At 39.2% G+C, this 23,102-nt stretch overlaps 2 protein-coding genes across 2 annotated transcripts in view; both read right to left on the bottom strand.

Annotated features, from left to right (window-relative positions):
• Positions 1-830: 830 nt before the first annotated feature.
• Positions 831-8,026, bottom strand: asf1bb (anti-silencing function 1Bb histone chaperone). The gene is made up of 4 exons (XM_066662258.1): positions 7,400-8,026; positions 5,786-5,901; positions 5,007-5,183; positions 831-3,487 (listed from the first exon to the last, which is right to left on the bottom strand). The coding sequence occupies exons 1-4, from the start codon at positions 7,506-7,508 to the stop codon at positions 3,296-3,298; spliced, it is 594 nt and encodes a 197-aa protein (XP_066518355.1). The 5' UTR covers positions 7,509-8,026; the 3' UTR covers positions 831-3,295.
• Positions 8,027-8,803: 777 nt separating this feature from the next.
• Positions 8,804-23,102, bottom strand: part of LOC136686724 (complement C3-like) — a 38,175-nt gene continuing 23,876 nt past the window's right edge. Inside the window, exons 25-41 of the mRNA XM_066660662.1 lie at positions 22,108-22,183; positions 21,271-21,433; positions 20,842-20,925; positions 20,296-20,446; positions 18,840-19,003; positions 18,513-18,674; positions 17,433-17,492; positions 16,783-16,873; positions 15,890-15,938; positions 14,862-14,952; positions 14,633-14,719; positions 14,355-14,460; positions 13,884-13,976; positions 13,529-13,606; positions 13,341-13,424; positions 12,570-12,699; positions 8,804-9,166 (exon numbers count right to left, since the gene is read on the bottom strand). Coding sequence (XP_066516759.1) covers positions 9,019-9,166; positions 12,570-12,699; positions 13,341-13,424; positions 13,529-13,606; positions 13,884-13,976; positions 14,355-14,460; positions 14,633-14,719; positions 14,862-14,952; positions 15,890-15,938; positions 16,783-16,873; positions 17,433-17,492; positions 18,513-18,674; positions 18,840-19,003; positions 20,296-20,446; positions 20,842-20,925; positions 21,271-21,433; positions 22,108-22,183 — 1,817 coding nt within the window. The 3' untranslated portion in view covers positions 8,804-9,018. The remainder of the gene's footprint in view (positions 9,167-12,569; positions 12,700-13,340; positions 13,425-13,528; positions 13,607-13,883; positions 13,977-14,354; positions 14,461-14,632; positions 14,720-14,861; positions 14,953-15,889; positions 15,939-16,782; positions 16,874-17,432; positions 17,493-18,512; positions 18,675-18,839; positions 19,004-20,295; positions 20,447-20,841; positions 20,926-21,270; positions 21,434-22,107; positions 22,184-23,102) is intronic.

Below are 23,102 nucleotides of genomic sequence, written 5' to 3'. Positions count from 1 at the left end.
CACTGCAGGATCGAACTGTGCTGTTTTGGTGGGCAGGCTTAACATTAATTCATTTGACAAAGGGAGTAGTTGAATGGTTCTTCATTTTTGCTACTGTGACGTAACAGCAGTCTTTTCTTGTTACAGAAAATGAATGAACAAATGAATACATTTATTTAAAGTAATAATAATAATAATGCTATTATTAAATTAGATTAATTTAGGAACAAAGCACAGTGGTGCACAGGTAGTGTAGCAGTCATACAGATCCTGAGTACCGGTCCGGGTGACTGTGAGGAGTTTTGTGTGTTCTCCCTGTGTCCGCGTGGGTTTCCTCCGGGTGCTCCGGTTTCCTCCCACAGTCAAAAAATACATGTTGGTAGGTGGATTGGCGACTCAAGTGTCCGTAGGTGTGAGAGAATGTGTGAGTTTGTGTTGCCCTGTGAAGGACTGGCACCCCCTCCAGGGTCTGTTCCTGCTTTGTGCCCAGTGACCTTGGGTTACTGCCACACCAAACTGGATAAGCTGAAAAAATCAGAAAGTGTAACCACATTTAAAGGAAATGTTCACATTACCAGGCTAAAGTCAATCAGTTTTTTTTTTGGTTCAATGTGACACAGATCTGTGTACATGTCCAGTCTAATCTTTTCAAATGATTTTAATCATTTCCATATGTGGTCCTAGATCAGATACATACATATATACATATCTTCATTTGGGAAGGAGCAACATAAACGTATCAATGTGTTCACATAGTGGTCACCAACATTTATGAACGTGGATTGTGAACATAACCAAGTCCCATCAATCAAAAAATCAGGATTTATTAATGAGGCTTGTAGTGTGAACGCTGCCTGAACAGTGATTTCATTTAAAAAACTGAAAGAGTAATTAATGACACCAAAAATGGGGTCTCAGACTCTGGCCCATTCTTGTATGTTTTTAGGGTGAAGCAGGCATCACTTTGAACAGAGACTCTCTTTCTGTCCCTCACCTCACATTCAGGTTAGTGGAACAGAGATGAAAAGACAGAGCATGAAAAGCAAAACGATGACTGAAAAGGGAGTGGTGGGAGGAATGAAAGAACGTGTGTGTGTGTGTGAGAGAGAGAGAGAAAGAGAGAGAGAGAGACAGGGTGGTGTTGGGGGCACTGGGGTGGTGCGAGAGAGGATCAAAGGTGGAACAGACCAAAGACGGCCCTCAGCAGTTGCCTGGAAACCTGAAGCAAATCCAAGAGGACACAGTGTGAACAGAAAAAAAAAGAGTAAACAGGTTTACAAACACAGGGTTTTACATTTATTAACTTCACACTCTTTTAGTTTATAAACATCTGTCCAATCAGAATGACACAGAGGACAAAAGGCAAACACACGGACAACAGACACACAATAAAAAAAAAAGAAAAAAAAAGAAAAAAAGAATCAGTTGAATAAGTTGAAGATCAAAAGGTAGTCAAAATAAAAAAGGTAAATCCTGTGAAAAATAAACTTCAAATAATCTTCACACAATCTAAATCCAGAGATTACACTGTCTCCTGATTCGCAGAAGTGATGGGTCCTTTATCAAAAACTCTGAGATATACTGAAGAATGTAGTTTGTTTCCAAAGCCACTCCTCAAAAAAGAGCCGAGTTCCTGCAGATGCTTGTCACTGCCCCCTAGAGGACACTGACACTTGAATTCTGACGTCATTTAAGGGCTGCACTGTAAAGGACCTGGGTTTTATCAACCAAAATCAAAATAGTCCATTATAATTCTCATCAGAATAGCATCCAAACCCCTTTTAAGGTGTATTTGTTAATACATTACTGTCATCTCATGAGGCTGAAAGAGGCCTGCATAAGCCTTTCAGGACAATAGAAATAAACCTACAACATCTATAAAGGCATATTCCAGCTCTAAGTGTCCACTGACACACTATGGAAAGAAATCTCTTGTTCAGTACATATGGGTGCTGTGCAATGCATTAATATGTGAATCTGAAGCCCCCCAACCCACACACTGTGAAACAAGAACCTCCCCTTTGTGTACTGAGGCCTATGTCAGAAAACATCAGATAAAACACGTCATTCTGATTCTACTCAACTTTTAGAATTTTAGAATTGTCCCGTCCCCTCCACTGAGTCTGTCCAATCACAGCGTGGGCCATGTTTCTGTGAGAGCACAAAGACGAGGGTAAACGCAGCAAAACAGGCACAACAAGCGCATAGAAATAAGAGCACTGAGTAAAAACAGAGCAGAAAAAGAACCAAGCAAAAACGGCTAAAACCAGAGCTTCTGCTCCTCGCTCTTCACTGCTGTGCGCTCGGGGTCTGGGTGAACAGCAAACAGCTCATTATCATTTAAAGGAACAGAGGCTAAAATCAGCCGTTCTAAACAGGGCTGTTTAGACAGGGGGAGAACGCCGTTGTGGGGTTTGATCCTTGTGGTATTTGAACAAAGCAGGTCACAGGAGTTTCTTTAAAACCCAGAACTGTGTTCCACTGTGGCAAAAAGAGGAGAAACACATCCCTTTATTTATACTTGTTAGAGTTTACCTTTATAGATGGTGATGTAGGTTTTGAGAGCTGCCCTGAAAGACTAACGTAATATGCAAGGTAATAATTTTATAACAATTTAATAACAGTAAATATAATACTTATTGACTAAAAATTCAACAAATATAAACCACACCACCTGCCAGTCACCCCAAGCTAATAAGACTTTTGGGGTCCAAATTTAACTTCTTTAGTTTAGTGCTGAAGTTTAGAGACTGACAAAGATGGACGAGGAGGATTTCTGTGTTTAGCCAGCTAATTTAGTCCTAAATCCATGCTTCTTCAATAAGAAAAATAGCTTAGAGACACTGCTACTAGACAACGTCTTTAGACTCAAGCCTAACATAGAAATCCTGCTTTAATAAACACCTGCATGTCTCAGCTAGTGCCCATAAACAATGAAGGCCTGCTAGGGGTTCAAGTTTAGCCGGATAACTTAAGCTCAGGTCCAGTCTGTCCAATAGGAGAAGAGCCAAGTCACAAATTTCACACTTAGTCTTAATTTATCTTGGAAGTCCTTGGTGAACTGTCCCAGTTTGGAAGCGTCCTTTGGATATTTTCCTATTGGACAGGCTTGAATTTGGGCTTAAGTTATCCAGCTTAACTGAAAAATGGGGATAAATATATACTTCCCCAAGTTCCCCATACTTTATTGCCCAAGATGATTTCAGCTGATATGATTTTCCGCAGTGTGAGAGGTAAGATGAGCTGAGGACTGTGTTTGTGTTCAGTAAGTGCAAGTTTGTGTGTGTGTGTGTGTGTGTGTGTGTGTCTTTTCCCTTTACAGACAGTCCATGGAATTGTCCGGCAACAGTCCGAGAGGCGGGGCTTTTCCCGGGAGGCAGGAGGGTGGGAGCATGGCATTGGGGACGGGGTCTACATTCTCCGAGTCCTCCATTTTGTCTGTGCTCATCTCCCAGTTGATGTGGAAGCGGGTCACACGGGGGTTTGAGGCCAAGATATTCCTCTGGAGCTGTAGATCAACAACAAACACAAACATCAGTGGAGTTTAGCGGAGTCCTGAGACCTTGCAGGCTCTTCTTCTCTGAGGAGATCTTTTTCATCTAAAATCAGAAGAAAAGCTCCCAGTTCAGGTAGTAGGATCCAGCAGCTGTGCTACAACAAAAAATCCCAAAAACTCGGCAGAGAGAGAAGCAGGGTTGTGCCGAATTGTATCGTTCCCGATAATATTGATATCACTGTTAAAATGATACAAAATTATTGTTATTATTACAGCGATATTCTGAATCGCTTACCAAAACACGTCATGCAGTTATGCATAACATGGCATACATTCATTACGTGATGAACGCAAAAAGAAGGAGTAAAGCAGCTCTGTGGAAAAGTTTGTTCTAAAAGGGGAGCAACTTCAGTTGTGTGGAGTTGGTTTGGTTACAAAATATCAGAAGTGCATCAAACTATGGTAAATAAGCCTGTAACAACAAAACAAGGAAACACAACTAATCTGTTTCATCAGCCGAGGAGCTCAACAGCCAATGAGCTTTAATCCAAGCAGACAGACCACACCCACTGAGCACAGCATCTTTTCTGGATTTGTTTTGCTATTTATTGTGAAGCTTTAATGATACAGTTTATCTGCAAGCACACAATTTTCTGCTCTTTATTTTTGTGGTAGATTTATTTGTTAAATTGTTTATTTTATTTTAAAAAATCTAAATCTTGGTAAGTTGTTGTTGTTGTTTACAAACAATCTAAAGTTTACAGATATATTTTTGTTTCTACTGTATGATTAAAACTGTTATTTATACTACAATAAAATTTTAACATTTATTTATTTTTGGAAAGGTATGCTCTTGAAATGTCTGAAATATTGTTCAGTGTTTTGTCATACTGCCCACCTCTAGTGAGGAGCACAGGCTTCCACTGAGATATGGGAAGCCAACTACTGCTAATGTATCATCACTGGACACCTCAACACTTTAGGAGGAGAACACAAACCATCCAGATCGGTAATGTTAGCGAACAGATGAGGGATGGAAGGGAAGGACCCTTGAACTGATGCATCACTGGGGTTTGAACTAGTAACGTTCTGATGATGGAGTCAACTCTTACCTCCCCAAAAAATTGGACATTTTTCATATCCTCCAAATTTTAATTTCACGTTGCACTTACCCAAAACACAGTACACTATGAAGTATGTCTATCACACTTGTGACGGAGCTGAATGTTGAGAAAGCAACCTGCCCTGCTTCAAGGTGTGACTTTCTAACTTCTGCCTTTAATAGTTTCCACATGACGATTCTGTGAGTTTTACAGATTTTCCACAGAATGAAGGTTAGATTTCACAGATAAAGTCTCTTCAGAGAGAAACTCGCTAACAACCAAAAGCCTTGTAGCACACTCGACAACAGAGATGCAAATGGAGATTAAACAGAAACAAGATCTGAGTCTGATAATAAGTCCCATGAATGACATTCAAACACCCCTGGACTGGCCCTAAACTCATCCCTGAGTGTTTGCGTGCCTCTGACCTGTGAGTAATTTGGCTTGAGTGGGGGGTTCTCCCTCAGCTCTGGGTCCGTGTACTCGTTGTTTACATAGTATCCGATGCGGATGAACTCTTGCCCCCTGTAGGTGCAGGTGATGAGGACAACCGTCACTCCCACCGCGTCACTCTCTGGAATCAGACACGTGTTCGGGGCATCCGCCTTACACAGCAAAAAAAAAAAAAAAAAAAAAAAAAGAGAGAGAGAACAGACAGAGACAGAACAGAGAGAGAGTGAGTGAGAGATCATTTACTTTTTTTATATATACAGTACAGTGACATTTTACCAACGTCCTTTTGTTGTGTTCAGCCGTAAAGTTTGAAACTGAGTTCAGTGCCCAATGATGTCACTCACAGCCATGTGAGCCAAGACAGAAGTCTTTTAACTGACAACTGAATGAGCAATTAGTGTTCTCCTCCAAGTGTGTTGAGCTGTTAATGAAATGACTTCGAATAACTTATATGTTTTGGAACTGTGTGATGAGAGAGACCCAAACAGTGGGTGGAATCAGACACAAATAAACTATAAAATAAATGTCTTGATGAAAAATGCTTTGATAATAATAATAACAACAATATAATAAAATAATAACAATAGATATAATGCTTGTTACTGACCAATATCTATTAATAGTGCCTGAGCTAAATTTATTTACATAATTTTTCACCGATGATAAGAATATAGCCCAGTTGCAATAACAATAAATAAATAAATAAATAACAACAATGACTATGATTAAAATAATCCTGAATCTTCCTTCTCACCTGAAACACAAACATGTGCCTTCCTGCAGGAACAGGTCCGACCAACACAGAGTCCAGAATCTGATCATACTCCTCACTCTCAGCTGAACCTACATAGATGATTTTCCACTCCAGATCTGACACACACACACACACACACACACACACACACACACACACACACACACACACACACACACACACACACACACACACACACACACACACTTTTCACCTCAATTGCAACTCACACAACATTAAGAATCCGATTGCTTTGTGGTTCCTGAATAAATCAGTTTAATCTCCATAGAGCTGGTCTCCTATATGGGGATGTAAGGGTTTACTACAGAATCTCTGACACATCCAAGACACTAGGTGTCAGTTTGACAGCTGTTTAAAACATGAACCAGATGCTGCTATTTAAAGTGCAACCGCTGCCTATATAAAAATATAATCATGAAAAGAAGATGCAAAAATATTCATATAATCACAGACCATAAAAAACCAACACCTTTTACTCATAATGTATACTCAAAATGTACACCTGCCTTAGGCTGGTCCAATCAGGAATCAGAAAGCCATAAGGTACTGCCTACACTTCCACAATTCAGCCAATCAGAATAGTGGAGGCGGGTAGGCACTGCCTTTAGAAACCTTGCTAATGCTACAATAACAACATTTGCACGTTTCTAAAATGGACATTACCTTTGTAGTAATCAGAATTACCTATTTAGACTTTATTATAAGATAAAAGTCCCCTACCACCTTATAAACTATTTTGCTGTAACTTTACACCTCTGCTTTCACCCACATACTCTACCTACCTTGTTGTCACGCAAATATTTATGAACATAAAATTAGTTTCCGTCCCTATCCACCCTCCCATTCACCACTGCAGCTCTAAAGCCCGGCCCTGCAAACTGACACAATGGGTTCCCTTCGGTTTATGTTGTCAGGTAACCTGGCATTTTTGGACAGTGGCTTCAAAGTGGGGTGAGGTCTATAAATAATACACTACTCTTCAGAACAGGTTCCTTAAGTTCAACATTAATAAATTTGGTGAGAAGACTATAGAAATGATGAGAAGAGTATAAAATAGAAATTCTTGTATCAAAAATAGTACATTGGTTTTAACTATGTTTCAACAACAAGATACAACGTATTTTTCCTTTACATAAACAAACAGCAGTGAAAAAGTTATAACAGTCATACAGTTATTTATCTGTGGCTTCTGTACGAGGCTCTTTGTTGTGTTTAAAACCCTGAAGATATATTGTTATTGTCTCTGATATAAGAGAAGAGAGAAAGTGTTGATTACTGACAGGAATGAAATAGGTTTTTAAAATGAAGGATGTGCTACTACTACATAAACAAATCAGTCAATGGTCTTAATAGAACCTCTTTTTGGACTGTACAATGGTCCTTTAAAATATTATGTTTGTTTTCCATCAGAGAGAATCAATATTAACCAGGCTAAGGAGGTTGTGAATCTTTCAAAAGCTCCAAGTACATAAGTACCCTTCCTTGGAGAACTATACTTTTGTGTTTGCTGGACCCTGGTGGTGAGTATTAAACCCAGTTCTCATTAGTAACACATCAGAGTTTCAATCATAAGTCTTTCTACGGCGTTCCTACCTTCAGGCAAATCCTCCATGCACTCAAAGGTGATTTCAAACTGGAAAGGGTTTCCAAAAGGGCTGGGGTTGTCCAGCACAGCCACATTTAACACCTGTACTTTGGCCATGGCAGAGAAGATGTAGCCGACTAAGACCAGGGACAGCCTTGAGCACAGTGGCCTTGCTGGTGGATTACAGGGTTACAAATGTCTCAGACCCCCACCCTGGAGAGTGGACTTTTTCAATGGTGAAGGAAAGACTAATCAAGTCAATGACTGAGGAATAATAAGCCACTGCAGCTTCCAAACTCCAAAAAACTACAGCAGGCTACAGAAGAAGAACCCTCCGGATGAAGAAAACAAGCCCACCACTTCACATGTTCTTCCAGACTCACTCCAACACCACTCTTCCTTGATATCCCTCAATGTGAAGGCATCCTGAGTCTTGAGCCCTGCTTCTTGTCCGGTTCGTTTGAAAAATGAGGCATTTACTGCTTCAAAATTCCTGTTTTTGTCCCTTGCGTTTGCTCCGAATCTGTCCCAAAATAACTCAAAACAATGGAAAGCGCGAAGCTTTGGAGTCAGTCCTGTTCCCTCTCCCCTTTTCCTCCTCGTCAGTCAGCTCCAGCATGTGAGCAGAACCACTGGCTAATATCCCACTGCTGCCACCTGGTGTTCTGGCGTATGTAAAAACACGATGAACACACACCTTACCCATTCGCTAAGCTCCACTGGCTGTAGTCGTTTTGTTGTTCTGTATCGTTTCTCCATTTTCCCCTGTTCTTCAGTGGTCAGACCACCACAGAGCATGTATGATTTGGGTGGTCTATCATAGACTATTGATTATGGACGGCGAATGTACAAAGAAGGGGGTTGTTTTAAAGTTTTGACTTGTGTGCGTATATCTACAAAAAAAAATGAAATGAAAAGGTCAGTAACTCCATGCCAAGGAAGGGCTAGTGGGGTATAAAGCTGCCCAGCACTGGACTATGGAGCAATAGACCTCAGTTCACTACCTTTGGAGTGGTTTCAGTACCCGACTTCATTAATGACTATGTGGCTTAATGCAATCAAATGAAGTTTTCTGTGTAGTGTATAAGCAGCCATTAGCTGTTATGTACACAATGCCTATGTTTGTAGTCACCCATTCATCCAGTGTGTCTGTGAGTGACTACAAACTTATAAATGTTTGTCTGTATGGTCTACATAAGGTGATGAGGGTACATCAGTGGTTGAATGCTTTGAGTCTAAAATGGATGCATGAATTTAACATCGTGAACGTTGTTAATGCTTTTTTTTTTTAATAATAATTCCCACTGTTGTGTAGTGCATTGGGTTTAGTTATCAATGTAATTTACAATAATATTACTATTAATAATAACAACAACAAAATAATAATTATTCTTTTTATTATTATAAATGCATAGTGTGTGCATCAGCAAGGTGAGGTGAAAGGTGAGGTTTAGAACTAAAGAGAAGTAGCTGAAACTGAACAACCCCCAAAACTACAACCCAAAGGTAAACAAGAGAAAAAGAAATAGCTGGAAACTATCATAATTGGTGCATGTTGATATTTTTGACATTGACGAGGATGATCATCCGGAAACCACACAGTCAGCCATGTCCTCTGAAAAGCTGTTTATGTTGTGCATCCAAAATGTGTCAGCTGATACTCGAGTCCAGCCAGGCCGGTGTATCTGGCTCTGTTGTTGTTCTTGTCCTCCTGGCTTTCTCTGCTGGTGGGCCAGTACTCCAGCCACGTGTGGGATCCAAGAATGTAGCGATAGCTGCCGAGAAAAAAAACAGGACATAGTGGTTTTAAATATATATATATATACAAACCGAATTCCAAAAAAGTTTGCACACTAAACAAATTTTGAATAACTGAATGCAATGATGTGGAGATGTCAATATTTTGTTCGTAATAGAACATAGATGACAGATCAAAAGTTTAATCTGAGTAAATGTAACATTTTAAAGGAAAAATTTGTTGATTCAAAATTTCACATTGTCAACAAATCCCAAAAAAGTTGGGACAAGTAGCAATAAGTGGCTGGAAAAAGGAAACTGAGCATATAACAAACAGAGGGAAGACCAATTAACACTAATTAGGTCAATTGACAACATGATTGGGTATAAAAAGATCTTCTCAGAGTGTCAGTGTCTCTCTGAAGCCAAGGTGGTAAGAGGATCACCAATTCCACCATTGTTGCTCAGAAAGATAGTGCAGCAATACCAGAATGGTGTTACCCAGTGTAAAATAGCAAATACTTTTAAATTATCACCATCAACCGTGCATAACATCATCAAAAGATTTAGAGAATCTGCAACAATTGCTGTGTGTAAGGGTCAAAGCCGTAAAACTCTACTGGATGCTCGTGATCTCCGGGCCCTTAAACGTCACTGCACCTCAAACAGGAACGCCACTGTCAAGGAAATAACAGAAAGGGCTCAGGAATACTTCCAGAAAGCATTGTCAGTGAACACAATCCACCGTGCCATCCGCCGTTGCCACCTGAAACTCTACAGTGCAAAGAGGAAGTCATTTCTAAGCAAGCTCCACAAGCTCAGACGTTTGCACCGGGCCAGGGGTCTTTTAAAATGGAGTGTGGCAAAATGGAAGACTGTTCTGTGGTCAGATGAGTCACGATTTGAAGTTCTTTATGGAACACTGGGACGCCATGTCATCCGGACCAGAGAGGACAAGGATAACCCAAGTTGTTATCAACGCTCCGTTCAGAAGCCTGCATCACTGGTGGTATGGGGCTGCATGAGTGCTTGTGGCATGGGCAGCTTGCATGTCTGGAAAGGCACCATTAATGCAGAGAACTATGTTCAGTTTCTAGAACAACATATGCTCCCATCTAGACGTCATCTCTTTCAGGGAAGACCCTGCATTTTTCAACAACATAATTCCAGACCACATTCTGCAGCAATCACAACATCATGGCTACGTAGGAGAAGGATCTGGGTACTGAAATGGCCAGCCTGCAGTCCAGATCTTTCACCTGTAGAGAACATTTGGCGCATCATAAAGAGGAAGGTGCGACAAAGAAGGCCCAAGACGATTGAACAGTTAGAGGCCTGTATTAGACATGAGTGGGAGAGCATTCCTATTTCTAAACTTGAGAAACTGGTCTCCTCTGTCCCCAGACGTCTGAGTGTTGTAAGAAGAAGGGGGGATGCCACACAGTGGTAAAAAATGGCCTTGTCCCAACTTTTTTGGGATTTGTTGACGTCATGAAATTTAGAAACATCATATTCTTTCCCTTAAAATGATACATTCTCTCAGTTTAAACTTTTGTTCTGTGATTTGTGTTCTATTCTGAATAAAATATTAGACTTTGTCACCTCCACATCATTACATTCAGTTTTTATTCACAATTTGTTTAGTGTCCCAACTTTTTTGGAATCCGGATTGTGTATGTATATATATATATATATATCACTGACTGGGTTATGTTATCAGTTCATTCACTTTATTTTAAAAATATTAATATTAACCAGGCCAGAGGTTTAGGTTTGTCAGTTTGTTTTTCTTTGCAATTGTTCTGTGTCTTTTTTTATCATTCATGTCAATATCAGAATTCTATTATATCGACAGAAACTAAGAATTACATTGTGATATAAATTTTGGCTGTATCATCCAACCCTAAATGAATCCCACTACATCCCCTACAATCAGTGTTGGTGTAGATTAGGGGTACAGTTGCTGTGTTCAACACGGCAAAACAGGGCTCCTTACCCCAGGAAACCACACCTTCATACATAAATACGAGTCCTTGGGCTAGACTCCTAACAATACAGTTACACACATCTGTAATGTGATTAAAAGTTTGCTTGTGTTTTGTGTGTGGGGGGCTCATTGTAATTGTGAGTGAGTGTGTGTGGGTTTGGTTTGAAGTGAGATGGATTGTTGTTGGGGGCTCTCCGTCATGCAGAAGTGTGTCTGCAGGCATGTGGTGCCCCTTAATCTTGCTACACAGCAACCCCAAATACTGCCATGTTTGTTTGGGCCTTTCTGTACTAGTGCCATTGTTATTGAACTTCATAAGAGTTACTTTCAGCACTATGGCTGTGTACCAATACCAATCCCTGAACACACTATACTATGTTACTTCATTTTTATCCCAGTGTAGTTACTGCCAATTATACACCTAGTATGCCCTGCTCGATCACATGATGCCAAAAAGCCAGGAGGATGAAGAATAGCACAAACTTCCTCTGAAACACATGAAACTACACTTCATCTTCTACCTCAATGTCACTGAAATGGGGTTGGACGATATGTTCAATATTTATATCATGTTATGTTTCTTAATTTCAGTCTTAAATTTTATCTATAATTTTCTTAAATTATACGATAATTCTGAAATCAATATGAACAATATAATATAAGCCACAGAAAAACTGCCAAGAAACACAAGAAACATTAAACAACAACCTCTTGGCTTTGTCAACATGAATTTTAAAGTTATTTAAAAAAATATTGAACTGATGACAGCGCCCTGTAATGACCGTCAGTCAGTGAAATAATTTTGATATTGAAAATGTGTTTAAAAATCAAGGGCGGCACGGTGGTGCAGCAGGTAGTGTCGCAGTCACACAGCTCCAGGGGCCTGGAGGTTGTGGGTTCGATTCCCGCTCCAGGTGACTGTCTGTGAGGAGTTGGTGTGTTCTCCGCGTGGGTTTCCTCCGGGTGCTCCGGTTTCCTCCCACAGTCCAAAAACACACGTTGCAGGTGGATTGGCGACTCAAAAGTGTCCGTGAATGTGTGTGTGTTGCCCTGTGAAGGACTGGCGTCCCCTCCAGGGTGTATTCCTGCCTTGCGCCCAATGATTCCAGGTAGGCTCTGGACCCCCCGCGACCCTAAATTGGATAAGCGGTTACAGATAATGGATGGATGTTTAAAAATCATATCATTGTTATTGAAACATTTTATATTGCGATTATATACTGATATTGAATTATTGTCCAGGCCTACACTGAAGATCAGAGCCAGAGCTGCAGCAGTTTAAAGAGAAGTGGCCATGGTTATTTAACAGCGGTCAGAGGAAAGACACGCGCAGGCTGTCATTAGGCATACGAGTAAAACAGAACACATTTACCCAGTCACACTGTAGTGGAAAATATGCTCTGTGTAAAAGTGGACGATAAACCCTTCTCCTTCTTTCTGGAAATGGTTCTCACCTTCCTTCAATCTTCTTTGGCTCAGGGCCCATGAGGAGATAGTCCTTATTTACCTTCAGATCCAGTTTACTCTGACACTGAGAATGGGCCAAAAATTGCCTCTGACTGTTGCGCTGCACTGCATCAGTTCCTGAGCACACCAAACACACACACACACACTGAAATGATGGATGTCTGTAAGACTGAATCCAATTTCTCATTATTAACCCTACCATTTGTTTTTGATTGTCTTCTTGCCCCTTGGAACAGAGTAACAGTTAGAGTTTAAAATCTTTCCCTGTGAAACAGGACGACCCTTCAGGAGCCTGATTTGTCATCAGAACACATAAAAGAGCATAGCTTCAGTGGCGCTCTGCTTTTGGTCTGCAGCAATATCAGAGAAGTGCTGCTGGACTTTAGTTCAATTTAAGGCTTAATGCCTTCAAAAGTTTTCCACAAACATATATTAACACCCATTCCGAACTCTCTTTGATATGAAGCTGAATATATTCTGCTGATTTTTGTTAGAAACATCTAGTTCCATCTTAAATGTTGTGCTAGAATGTAACTGCTTTACTATTTAAGGTGTAACAGTAAATTCTGAGACGTCAGCATACTAAAAGCAAATTTATGTAATGTTCTGTAAGGTCAAGTCAAGACTCCCTCTGGGACTTTGGAGAAAATGGCACAGATACATTATCCCAATGCAATGGTAAAACTTGGTAACAAGTGGTGAAAAAAAACTGTAAACAGTAGAGACACAGGTGTTGTGTCAGTGCTGCAGGTACTCACCCACTTTAAGTTCTTTTGTTATGGTGAAGGTGTAGGTGACTGTGGAGCCGGAACGTTTAGACTCTTTCAGAGTGGCCTTATAAGCTGAAGCACAAGAAAAACAATCATTATCATAATTAATCACAAAATGACTACAGTCCACACACACACACACACACACACACACAATATATAGAGAAAGTTCATACCATAGTCACGCTCTTTGCAGGCTTCTTTAATGCGCTCATCCTCCTCTGGGAGGTCTGATTTCAGTTGAGGGCAGTTTGCTATCGGACCAGGAACATTACAGGTGTTAGAAGAGCTTGCAGTTAATCTGCACTCATTCATTCATTCATTCATTCATTCATTCATTCATTCATTATCTGTAACGGCTTCTCCAGTTCAGGGTGGTGGTGGGTCCAGAGCCTACCCGGAATCACTGGGTGCAACACACCCTGGAGGGGGCACCAGTCCTTCACAGTTCAACACACACACATTCACAACTTTTGGCCATATATTGAACCTCTCAGATGAACCCATAAAAATTATCCAGTTGTGACCCACCTTCAGCACAGCTGCACACTTCCGTAGGACAGAGTGTGTGAAGCGTCGCACTCTCTCGGCCTATCAAGTCATAAAACTTCATGCAGCGGTTCTCTGAAACAGAAACGTGTAAACTGCTGCAGACTGAAACATTCCTTATAACTTAAGTGTGTGGGGGAGGAGCTAAACTTCAGTGAGTGGGGGAGGAGCTAAACTGCTTCAGACTGAAACATTCCTTATAACTTAAGGCTGAAATCCAGTCTGAAAAGGCAGACAGTTGGCTCCTGTAGCATTATGAAACACTGAGTTAAACATTAAATGATTACCTTTTAATATTTTATATAAACACTGCTGTATTCATAGAAACAACAAGCAAAGTTTAACTATTTCTCTTTGCCTAATATGAGCACTTTAATGTTAAGAGGTTCATGTATATACCCATGGTTTAATCACATGAACATAAAGTTGTTTTGTGGTGATGTTATTTCTTACCTGGAGAGTAATACTCATACACAGTGACTCCTGCGGGCTGAGGGAGACCCACTGCTAACATCTTGTGCAATCGGAAAGCTATTCTCTCATTTTCTACATTGGAGACCTGAGGAGAGAGAGGTGGGGGAGTGTGAGAGAGAGGTGAGGTGTGAGAGAACAGGATACAGAGCAGGAGACAAAAAGAGCGAGAGAAGAGAAGAAGAAATGAGACAGACGTGCTGGTGATTGTGATGATCAATGATGATGATGATGATGGTTGTAAGTTAAGGGTCTTTTACCTTCTTCAGATAGATGATGACAGATCCCCTTTCTGAAAGCTGTTTGTCCATCTCATACTTATCGATGTATCTGTCTGTTCCAGTCAGCTGGAGAAACAAACCACAAAACCACACCACAGTTCATTACTACAGTTATATCCTCACTGTCTTAGCAAAAACCTCATATCTTCACAACCACAGCTTTATCAGGATAATTCAGGATAAGGATTACTCTTAACTCTTTTCGTACCTGTTCCAGGTCCCTTGTGTCTGGTATGAACCCTGTCATTAAACCCACATCCAGAATGGTCATGGCAGCCTTTTTGTCAGGGCTCAGAAACCTGAAGTGGAATTACAGTAATTAATTTTTACAGTGGTTCAGTGATAGTGAACAGTAATGAGCTTGAAAATGGCCTTTGAATTTCTAATGTCAATACACAGATCTATTGTAAACTTAATGAATGAACAGTTGATCAAATTTAAACCACACAACACAAACAAGAACACAAATGAGGCATGGCCGGAAAGGTTAGAGTCTGCACTGTCCACATGATGCCTCTGCTTGTTTCAGTCAGAGTGGAGTCAGACACATTGGGTATAAAACCCCAGTGCTATTAAAACTCAAGGGCTATTTCTATCACTAAGATATCAGCCATTATACAGCCAAATAACCTGATCTGTACATGTGCTCTCTCAGCACATGGCTCTGTTTGTTGTTGTCCATGTCTCCGCCCATGTCCCGCCTTTCTTCTGCCCCCTCGTTATCTTTCTCAGGTGCGTCTCGTCTGTGTTAAGTATTTAAGTCCCCTTGTCTCACTTCCTCTTGTCGGTCATTCGTTCTTGCTTCATTCCAGTTCACAATCTTGTTGTTTTGCTTCCTTTGTCACATTGCTGAGTCTAGTCTGTCTGTCCTTCGATTCGATTTGTTCTCTGTCTGTTTTCTTCCTTTTGTCTCTCATTGTCTGTCATTACTGTTCAGTCTGTGTAGCTCTCTGTGTTCAGGTTTAGATCTCTGTTTAGCTCTGTGTCAAGGTTAGTCTGCTTAGCTTTCTCTGTCTGTTATGCTAGTCTCTTTCTGTTTTGTTATATTTTGTAAAATAGTCAGTGTGTTTTAGCGTGTGCCTCCGCCTCCGTCAGTCCGCCCTCCGTGATTCATGACAATTTGTATATTCAAGTAGCTTTAAAAGGTTTCTGCTAGCAAGTGCTACTTGTTACTACTGTATAGCTATTGGATGCAAGGGAAATAAATAAACATTTTATACAGCATATTTTACTTACTTGGTCTCTATAGTAATTGTGTAAGTTTCAAGTGCATTATCATAGGAAGCTGCAAAATATTAAAGCACAATTAGCATATTTAACTGAAATATTGAAAATACAATAGCCAATAAAAATGAGTGAGCTTCCTTTAGTGTTTTTACATGCACTTAATCTGATTACTGCACAACCAGATTTTGTGAGTAATCAAATTAATGCGTTTACATGCGCCTGAGGAATTAGAAACAGGGAAAGAGTCTGGCAAAAAAATCTGATTCCTGTTTTGCAACAGCCAATAATAGGCCAGAAAGACATAAGATTTTTGAAAACATGGACCCATTTTACCTGTCAATATGGGTCATAATTTCTTAAAATTTCTAATATTACATGCTGCTCAGTTTTCTCTACACTGTTACTGAGATGGAGATGAGACTTGTTTAAATGAGCATATGTTCTGTTAAATGCAGCATGTGTCCCACCATTGCAGACAGAGACAGAAATGCTTGACAGGTGTTCAGGGTGAGGACTCGAGTAGCGGGAGGTACATAATGAATTTTCAGATACTGAAAGGTGAGGGAACTTAAGAATGTTGAGAACGCTCTGAACTCTGTTCGGTTAAATTTCCAACTCAATCCTAAAGAAATCAGGGTATGAGTAAGCATTCTTTCCTGAGGTAAAATCTAGCTCTTAAACGTTTTTCTTAATCTGATTTCTAGACCTTACTCCAATCACAGATATCATACCATGTGGTTTGAGCACTTAATTGCAGAAATCTGATTAAGAACTGGTTATTAAGAGCATGTAAACACAGTGATATACAACATGGCAGCAAGAGAAACTGCTTGTTACTGGGCTAAACTGACAGGAAACAGGTGGACCATACAGTGAAATAATTGAGTCTTGTGTTGACATACCATATCGCTCTCTCTTAAAGCCCACTTCCAGGTCAAAGTTCTTGCATTTGGTGGCGTTTTTGTCAGGTTTGGTGTAATACAGTGTCACAACCTCGAGGACAGAAAAGCAACAGGTAGTTGTTGATGTCTGTAGTTTCTGCTACTGCTTTCTGACTGATTTATTGTTAGAGTTTGGTGATTTCTAACATCCTTAAAGGAGCAACATTTCAATTATCCTGCTTCATGAATTAAACAAATGTTGTATTGGAATCTAGTGGCCTGGGTGTGCCAGAGACTATTAGACCTAGTGTAAACATGAAAAATAGACTGATTAAATCTGGAGTTATAAAGCAATATGATGCTGCATCTTATTTGAATTGCACTTTATTAAACAAAAGAGAAAAATATTAAATAATCAGGTCCATAAATATTGCTGGCTACTTTTATACCCCTTTTATACAGGACTTAAGTCTACTAAATTCAGAGAGATGCAATTCTATGATTACTATGATTGTTTTATAAAGCTCAATAAAACCTTATGCTATGTTTCAAAATTGGCCAAATAAATGAGATGACTGTGAATTACATTAAGGCTGTGATTTTAACTTTTGTGATTGTATTGGATCACCATGGTTACAGAAAGAGTGAATAAATATCAACGGTGAACTCACTGATATGGAGCCTTCACCTTCCCCTGAAGAAACCACGGTTAAATCACCATTGGCCAGGAACTGCAGAATGCAACAGAGCATTAATCACTGCATGGGAACATCCTACTCAGGCACTCTGTCTCACATTTCTTGTGTCTGTAGGGAGATTATTAGATTATTATTCAAAATGGTCCTAGATTTCAACCTTGAATTTAGATATTTGTATGTAGTGAAAATATCTAATGGCAATGGCAGATTATAGTTTCTTATATGAAAAACACTTAAAAATGCTTAAATATACATTTTAAAATATTTTATACACTTTACAAGACAAAACAACAACAAAGTTTCATAAACATCAGTCTTACACAATTTTAGGATGAGTTGGAGTTGTTTGTGACCCAGCACTAACTCCCTGATATCAGTACCTGACCACACTAATGTTTATATGGCTTAATGTCTATTATTTAGTGTAAAGATTTTCCAGATCAGAAGAAGAGCAAAAGCTGTATTTGCAGCAAACAAACAAACTCCCTGTTAGCAGCTTTGATGACAGAAAAGGCACTGGAGCAGGTGTCCAGAAAAATTTGGCACTAGAGTGTAACTGTTAGCACTTGAGTCAAGTTCAGATTCAGGCTTGTGTCTAACAGTTACTAAATCAAAAGTCAAAAGGCAGCTTTTTGATGAAAGATTACAGTAAAATAAGAAATAATATTTATTTAATAACAATATTTAGATATTCCTCAGTCTACCTGTTAGCACTCCCTGAATCACACACACTGCCACTGGCCTGGGAGGGTAATGGCAACCACTGCTTCTTTTCTAGCTGCCTCTAAATCAGTGCCAAACCAGCACAACAATAAATCCACAGATCTGTTATGCCAACTAACATACATCCATTAGCTAACACCATGCTGAGTGGTGAGGGGAGGATGAGGGTCATACAGGACCATGCAGGACCTACCCAGGACTTTTGCTCAATATGACCAGGACTTAATACAAGAACCTCCCAAGGTGAAATGTGTTATATTTCCTATTGAACTGTTTGTATTTGAGCATTTCTCTTGGTAAAGTGATCACCACCAGGTGCTGATATTTTACCCGGTCAGAGCGCTGTAATCCTCTGTTGTTTTTGGTGAAAATGACTTGGAAATCCGTAGCTCTAGCTGTGGAAGTGACTGTGACCGCCATCCCTCCTGTCACAGCTTTCGGTGGCCTCTCCATCATGTATTTTGCTATGGCCTCAAACACCACCGCTGTGGCCTGAGAATGTAGAGCAGAACACACCCATTACCACATCACATTCTTTAGCCCTTTCATTTAACCTCTTCACCTCAGCAAACCACACCAGTGGACATTCTAAAATATAGTATATGATTTGGGCATCATTGCATCATGGGGTGCATCCTGGATGTAACTTTGTCTGACCTGAGTAGAGCGGTAGCCACTAGAGTAGTACTCCTTAGTCTTCAGCCATTTCACAATGGGAGCTGCTCCTGTGAAGTCACCAGTCTTCAGAAGAGACAGCAAAGCATAACCTGTGGCCTCGAGGGTGAAATACTCAGCTTCTTTTACAGGCCAGTGTGTGCGGTCTGAGATAAATACACACATCCACAAACACAGTGGAAAATGTGATGAAGTCAGTAATTAAACAATATTACAACACAGTGGTTACCAAAAATAGATGAGATGTAGTTAGCATAGTATTTTACTAGTATTGACTAATACTGTTACTTGCATATGAAGTGGTGTTTGAAAGTTTAGAAACAGTTAACAATCATTTTTATATACATGTAAAAGAAAATGTGACTAGATTAATAATATTATTATTTGTAAGAGTCAGGTCAAGGGTTAGGCCCCACTCCCGGCCACTCCTGGGTTTTGGGATTCTTAAGGCCACAGACAGAGGCAGTGTCTGAATATAGCAACCACAATGCCTTGCTGTCCATGCTGTCATTGAGTCAGTGACTCAGAAGTCAGTGTTTTGGTACCCGTAGCCACATCATATTTTAGACACATGGGAAAGATGCAATATGGTGGGACATTTTGTTTTGTATTTGTAAATGTTCATAGAATTCAGCCATGACTTAGCATCTTCTTTATTAGTAAAACATCTTCTGGACAGTATTTAGGATGTTTCACACATTCAGGGACACAGATTGCTGAAGCTGTGTTTCAGAGTTCTGGCAAACTGATCAGCCAGTAATCTTTGGTTTATTCTTTTGAGTCTGATTTATCTTTTGCCTCTCTTGTCCTTTCTTAAATTGGGCTTTCCTTTCCTTTAAACAAATAAACAGATGGAATAAAAAGTATCTGTCATTGACGGGAGGTCCATTTGGACTTGGACTACAGACTTGCCTTTCTCATTGCAGATCAGAGAGTCTGCTCATCTCTCTACACACAGCCCAGTTTCTGTCCTTTCATTGGCTTTACGACAGTACTAGAGGCACTAGTCCCCCATAGGGCCAGATGTTCTCTGTCTGGTCCCAAGTGTAAGGCTATGGCAAAATTTATTCAGCAGTATTTGGGTTTATCTGACCCTCCACTTCCTCAGCAGGAGAGGATAAGGATTATGGTGTCTCTGACCGTATTGATTAGCAGGGCCTAAATAAAATCACTATGCATAGATAGCTATGCTCTACCCCTCTTCACCTCAAAAAACACCTGCATTTCAAAATTTGTTTGGTGTAGAGAAGGTGATGAGTGGAAGAAGGCCTTCAAGATATAAGATTATTAGGACTATCGAGTCATGCCTTATGGACTGATGAATTCTCCCGGTGTTTTTCAATAAAAATCTGTGAGGTTTGTGAGAGGCGTTTGATCGTCATGGCTACAGAGAATGAACTATGATAGTATGTTTTGAAAAATGACATTTATGTTTTACCTGGTGAAGCATATTTGAACAAAATGTCTTGTTTTAGTTTATTGGCATTTGCCAGAGCATAGGATGCCATGGCAACAGCATAAGGATCAGTTTGAAAATCAATGTTCTTCACAATGTAATCTATTGCCTTGTCCATGTGGTTCTGAAGAGTCTGAAATGGATCAATACTGAGTTAGTATGTTCATTTTTGTATTCACCCTTAGAGATACTATGACTTTAAAAATTATATATGTAAATGAGCACTGTTCCAATTGGCTACCATGTGTTGTGCCTCAATATAAAAGGCTATCCAGTGGTGAAACACTTCTTATGACATGGCCCTAATCAGCCAAAGGCTACATAAGTAAATTTATGAATATTCAGTCTTTTTGATATCACAAAAGAAGTGTATCCAAAATGAGCAGGTTTTTCTAGCTTAGTTTCCATATGGACTGTATGGAGTAGTAAATAAAACTGCAATAACGTTCATGTATTACAACATAAAACCTGGTTTAGGACCTTACTGTGAAGGATTTTACACACATTTTTAGTTTTTCTTTTACTTACTGTTATTTGACCTTCACAGTGTGACTTTGCTTCCTGTAATGCGATGAGTACAAAAGCTGTCATTGAAAGTTGGGAAGCTTTGCCCTGTGTTAAAACACAGAAATAATCAGGTCAAATGAGGGTTATTAATACATATTTTATACTTTTTTTCCGAAACTGTTGCTACATTTCTGATAAGAAATTATACTGGATGTTGGAGCATTTTAAATATCAAAAATATTCCAAATCCAAATTCCTTGATCACCACAGGGAATGCAGCCATTTTTAGCCATATTTTGATTAAACAAACTACTGTATGTCTACATAGTTAAACGTCTGTGTCCACAGTGGGTGCATCTTCATATTAGCTAAATTTGGGATCCATAAGGGGACTCCACCAGCATGTGAAACATGCACAAAATAAAATTTTGTGCTGTTGTAGTGTCTTACCCCCATAGCACTGGAGTAAATGTGAGACACCTCAGTGAAAACACCATCAGGCAACTGTGTTTTCAGGATGATCCACTTAACAGCATCACAAATTATTCTCTGCTCCATTATCGTCACCAGATTACTTGACATACTGAACATTTTGATGACATATGCTGTTAGCCTGGAGGAAAACATACACAAAACAATGTCATTTTGGCTGAAAGAAAAACAAAATCTAGTAACAGTGTTTTTTCCCCACAGTAACAATATCAAACTGGCTCCTTTCTATCTATAATATAAATGTTACATCAATTAAGGTGGAGCGGCATATCCAAATAAGATGTAATCTTCCACTTTGTCCACACAGAGGTGCTGTGAACTAAACTGCTCTCTTCTGGCACATTACCAAATGCTGAAAAAATGCAGATGATAGTACTTGTTGAGTATCAATTACGAGTAAGCAAAAGGAAAGTCACCTTTATCTCAAATGTTTTGGAGTTTATTGCTTGTGTCAATTTATATGTGTATATGTTTACAAAATTCACATAGTCTTGGTTAGGGACAACATTAGAAATTTTACCTTTGTGTTTTGTCCTTAAATAACATGTCAAGAGAATTAACAACCCACAAAATGTTTTTTGTTTTATTATTTTAATAAACTGTCTCTAGAAATTTGTTTTGTATTTGTGTATATTCCAGTACTAGATAAACAAATAAAAATGAATCAAATTATTATTCATCAATAAAAAGTTATTGAGAAATCAGACTCATTCATTCCCTGCTTCATTCTGAGATCAGAGATGTACAAGAGTCAAGTGAAATTAAATAATACAGAGGAAAAAAATAAGTACTGACCAGGTACTGCCCTTGCCACCTGGATAAAGAGAGAACTGTCCATCTGTACCGCGAAATGCCAGCTGATTACTATAACCTGAGGCAAGAGAGAGATGAACCATTAAAAGCTATTAAAATATATGTCTGTGTTGTCTTTCTATAATGCTACAGTAGACCTGTCCATCCTTCATGGTCTTTGGTAGTTACTGTTGCTGAGGGTGATAAGCTTTACAGAAAACTGCAAAAAACTACAGCAAGTTTATTCCTATTTAGAGTGTGTTATGAATTAAAGGATATAGTTTTGTTTTGGTCATTGTCATATTGTATCAAATGCAAACAAGGAAACATTTAAACAGGATCCAGGAATATCACTATTCCTGTAAAATAAGGTGATTGGGCTTAACAGCCATTGCTAAACATATTTGCTCCTAATTGCATCCCTGCACAAAAAAAGAAATTATAAAAGTACTTCCTGAGAGGAAAAGGCTAATACCTGCACATTCGCTTTGCAAAAAATGACAAATTTTTCATGCAAAAAAAAAATTAAAATTAAAATTAACAGGCTTTCTAATGGTATAAGATTTATTGCCAAGAAGCATTGTTACAACAAATAAATAATCTACAAACACAAATTTCCTTACTTTTTGTGCTATATTTAATATAAAAAGAATCCTTTAGTTTTAAATTTTACAGTGTTGTTTGTCCTGTTTTCAATTAAACTTAGGGTTTAAATAATTTGCACATCATTGCATTCTGATTCCTTTCTGTATTTAACCAATGACTAGAGGATTTTACATTTTTGAAATGTCACACAGTATTACATATATATTATATATTACCATGCGTTCCCACAGTCATGTTTAACATGAAATTTTAATATCAGTGACACTCTCAATGTAGATCATTAAACTGAGGCTGAATATAATGTTGGGCAGTGTTCTGTAAAGCTCTCTTAATCCAGCCACAGTTGCTGTAAAGGAACATGAGACAGGAAAAGTCAGTAATGGTTTACAGTA

The sequence above is a fragment of the Hoplias malabaricus genome, chromosome 2, assembly GCF_029633855.1.
Source record: "Hoplias malabaricus isolate fHopMal1 chromosome 2, fHopMal1.hap1, whole genome shotgun sequence".
NCBI lineage: Eukaryota > Metazoa > Chordata > Actinopteri > Characiformes > Erythrinidae > Hoplias > Hoplias malabaricus.
Note: the sequence above shows the minus strand (reverse complement) of the source record. Positions and strands in the feature narration are given on the sequence as shown.

What these genes read in the sequence shown, in the direction of transcription:
- asf1bb (XM_066662258.1), bottom strand. Translation starts at nt 7,508, where the DNA reads ATGGCCAAAGTACAGGTGTTAAATGTGGCTGTGCTGGACAACCCCAGC. An exon ending in GGCACATGTTTGTGTTTCAG is followed by an intron (nt 5,184 to 5,785) that starts GTGAGAAGGAAG and finishes TTGCTGTGTAAG; the next exon opens with GCGGATGCCCCGAACACGTG. An exon ending in TCAAGCCAAATTACTCACAG is followed by an intron (nt 3,488 to 5,006) that starts GTCAGAGGCACG and finishes GTTGATCTACAG; the next exon opens with CTCCAGAGGAATATCTTGGC.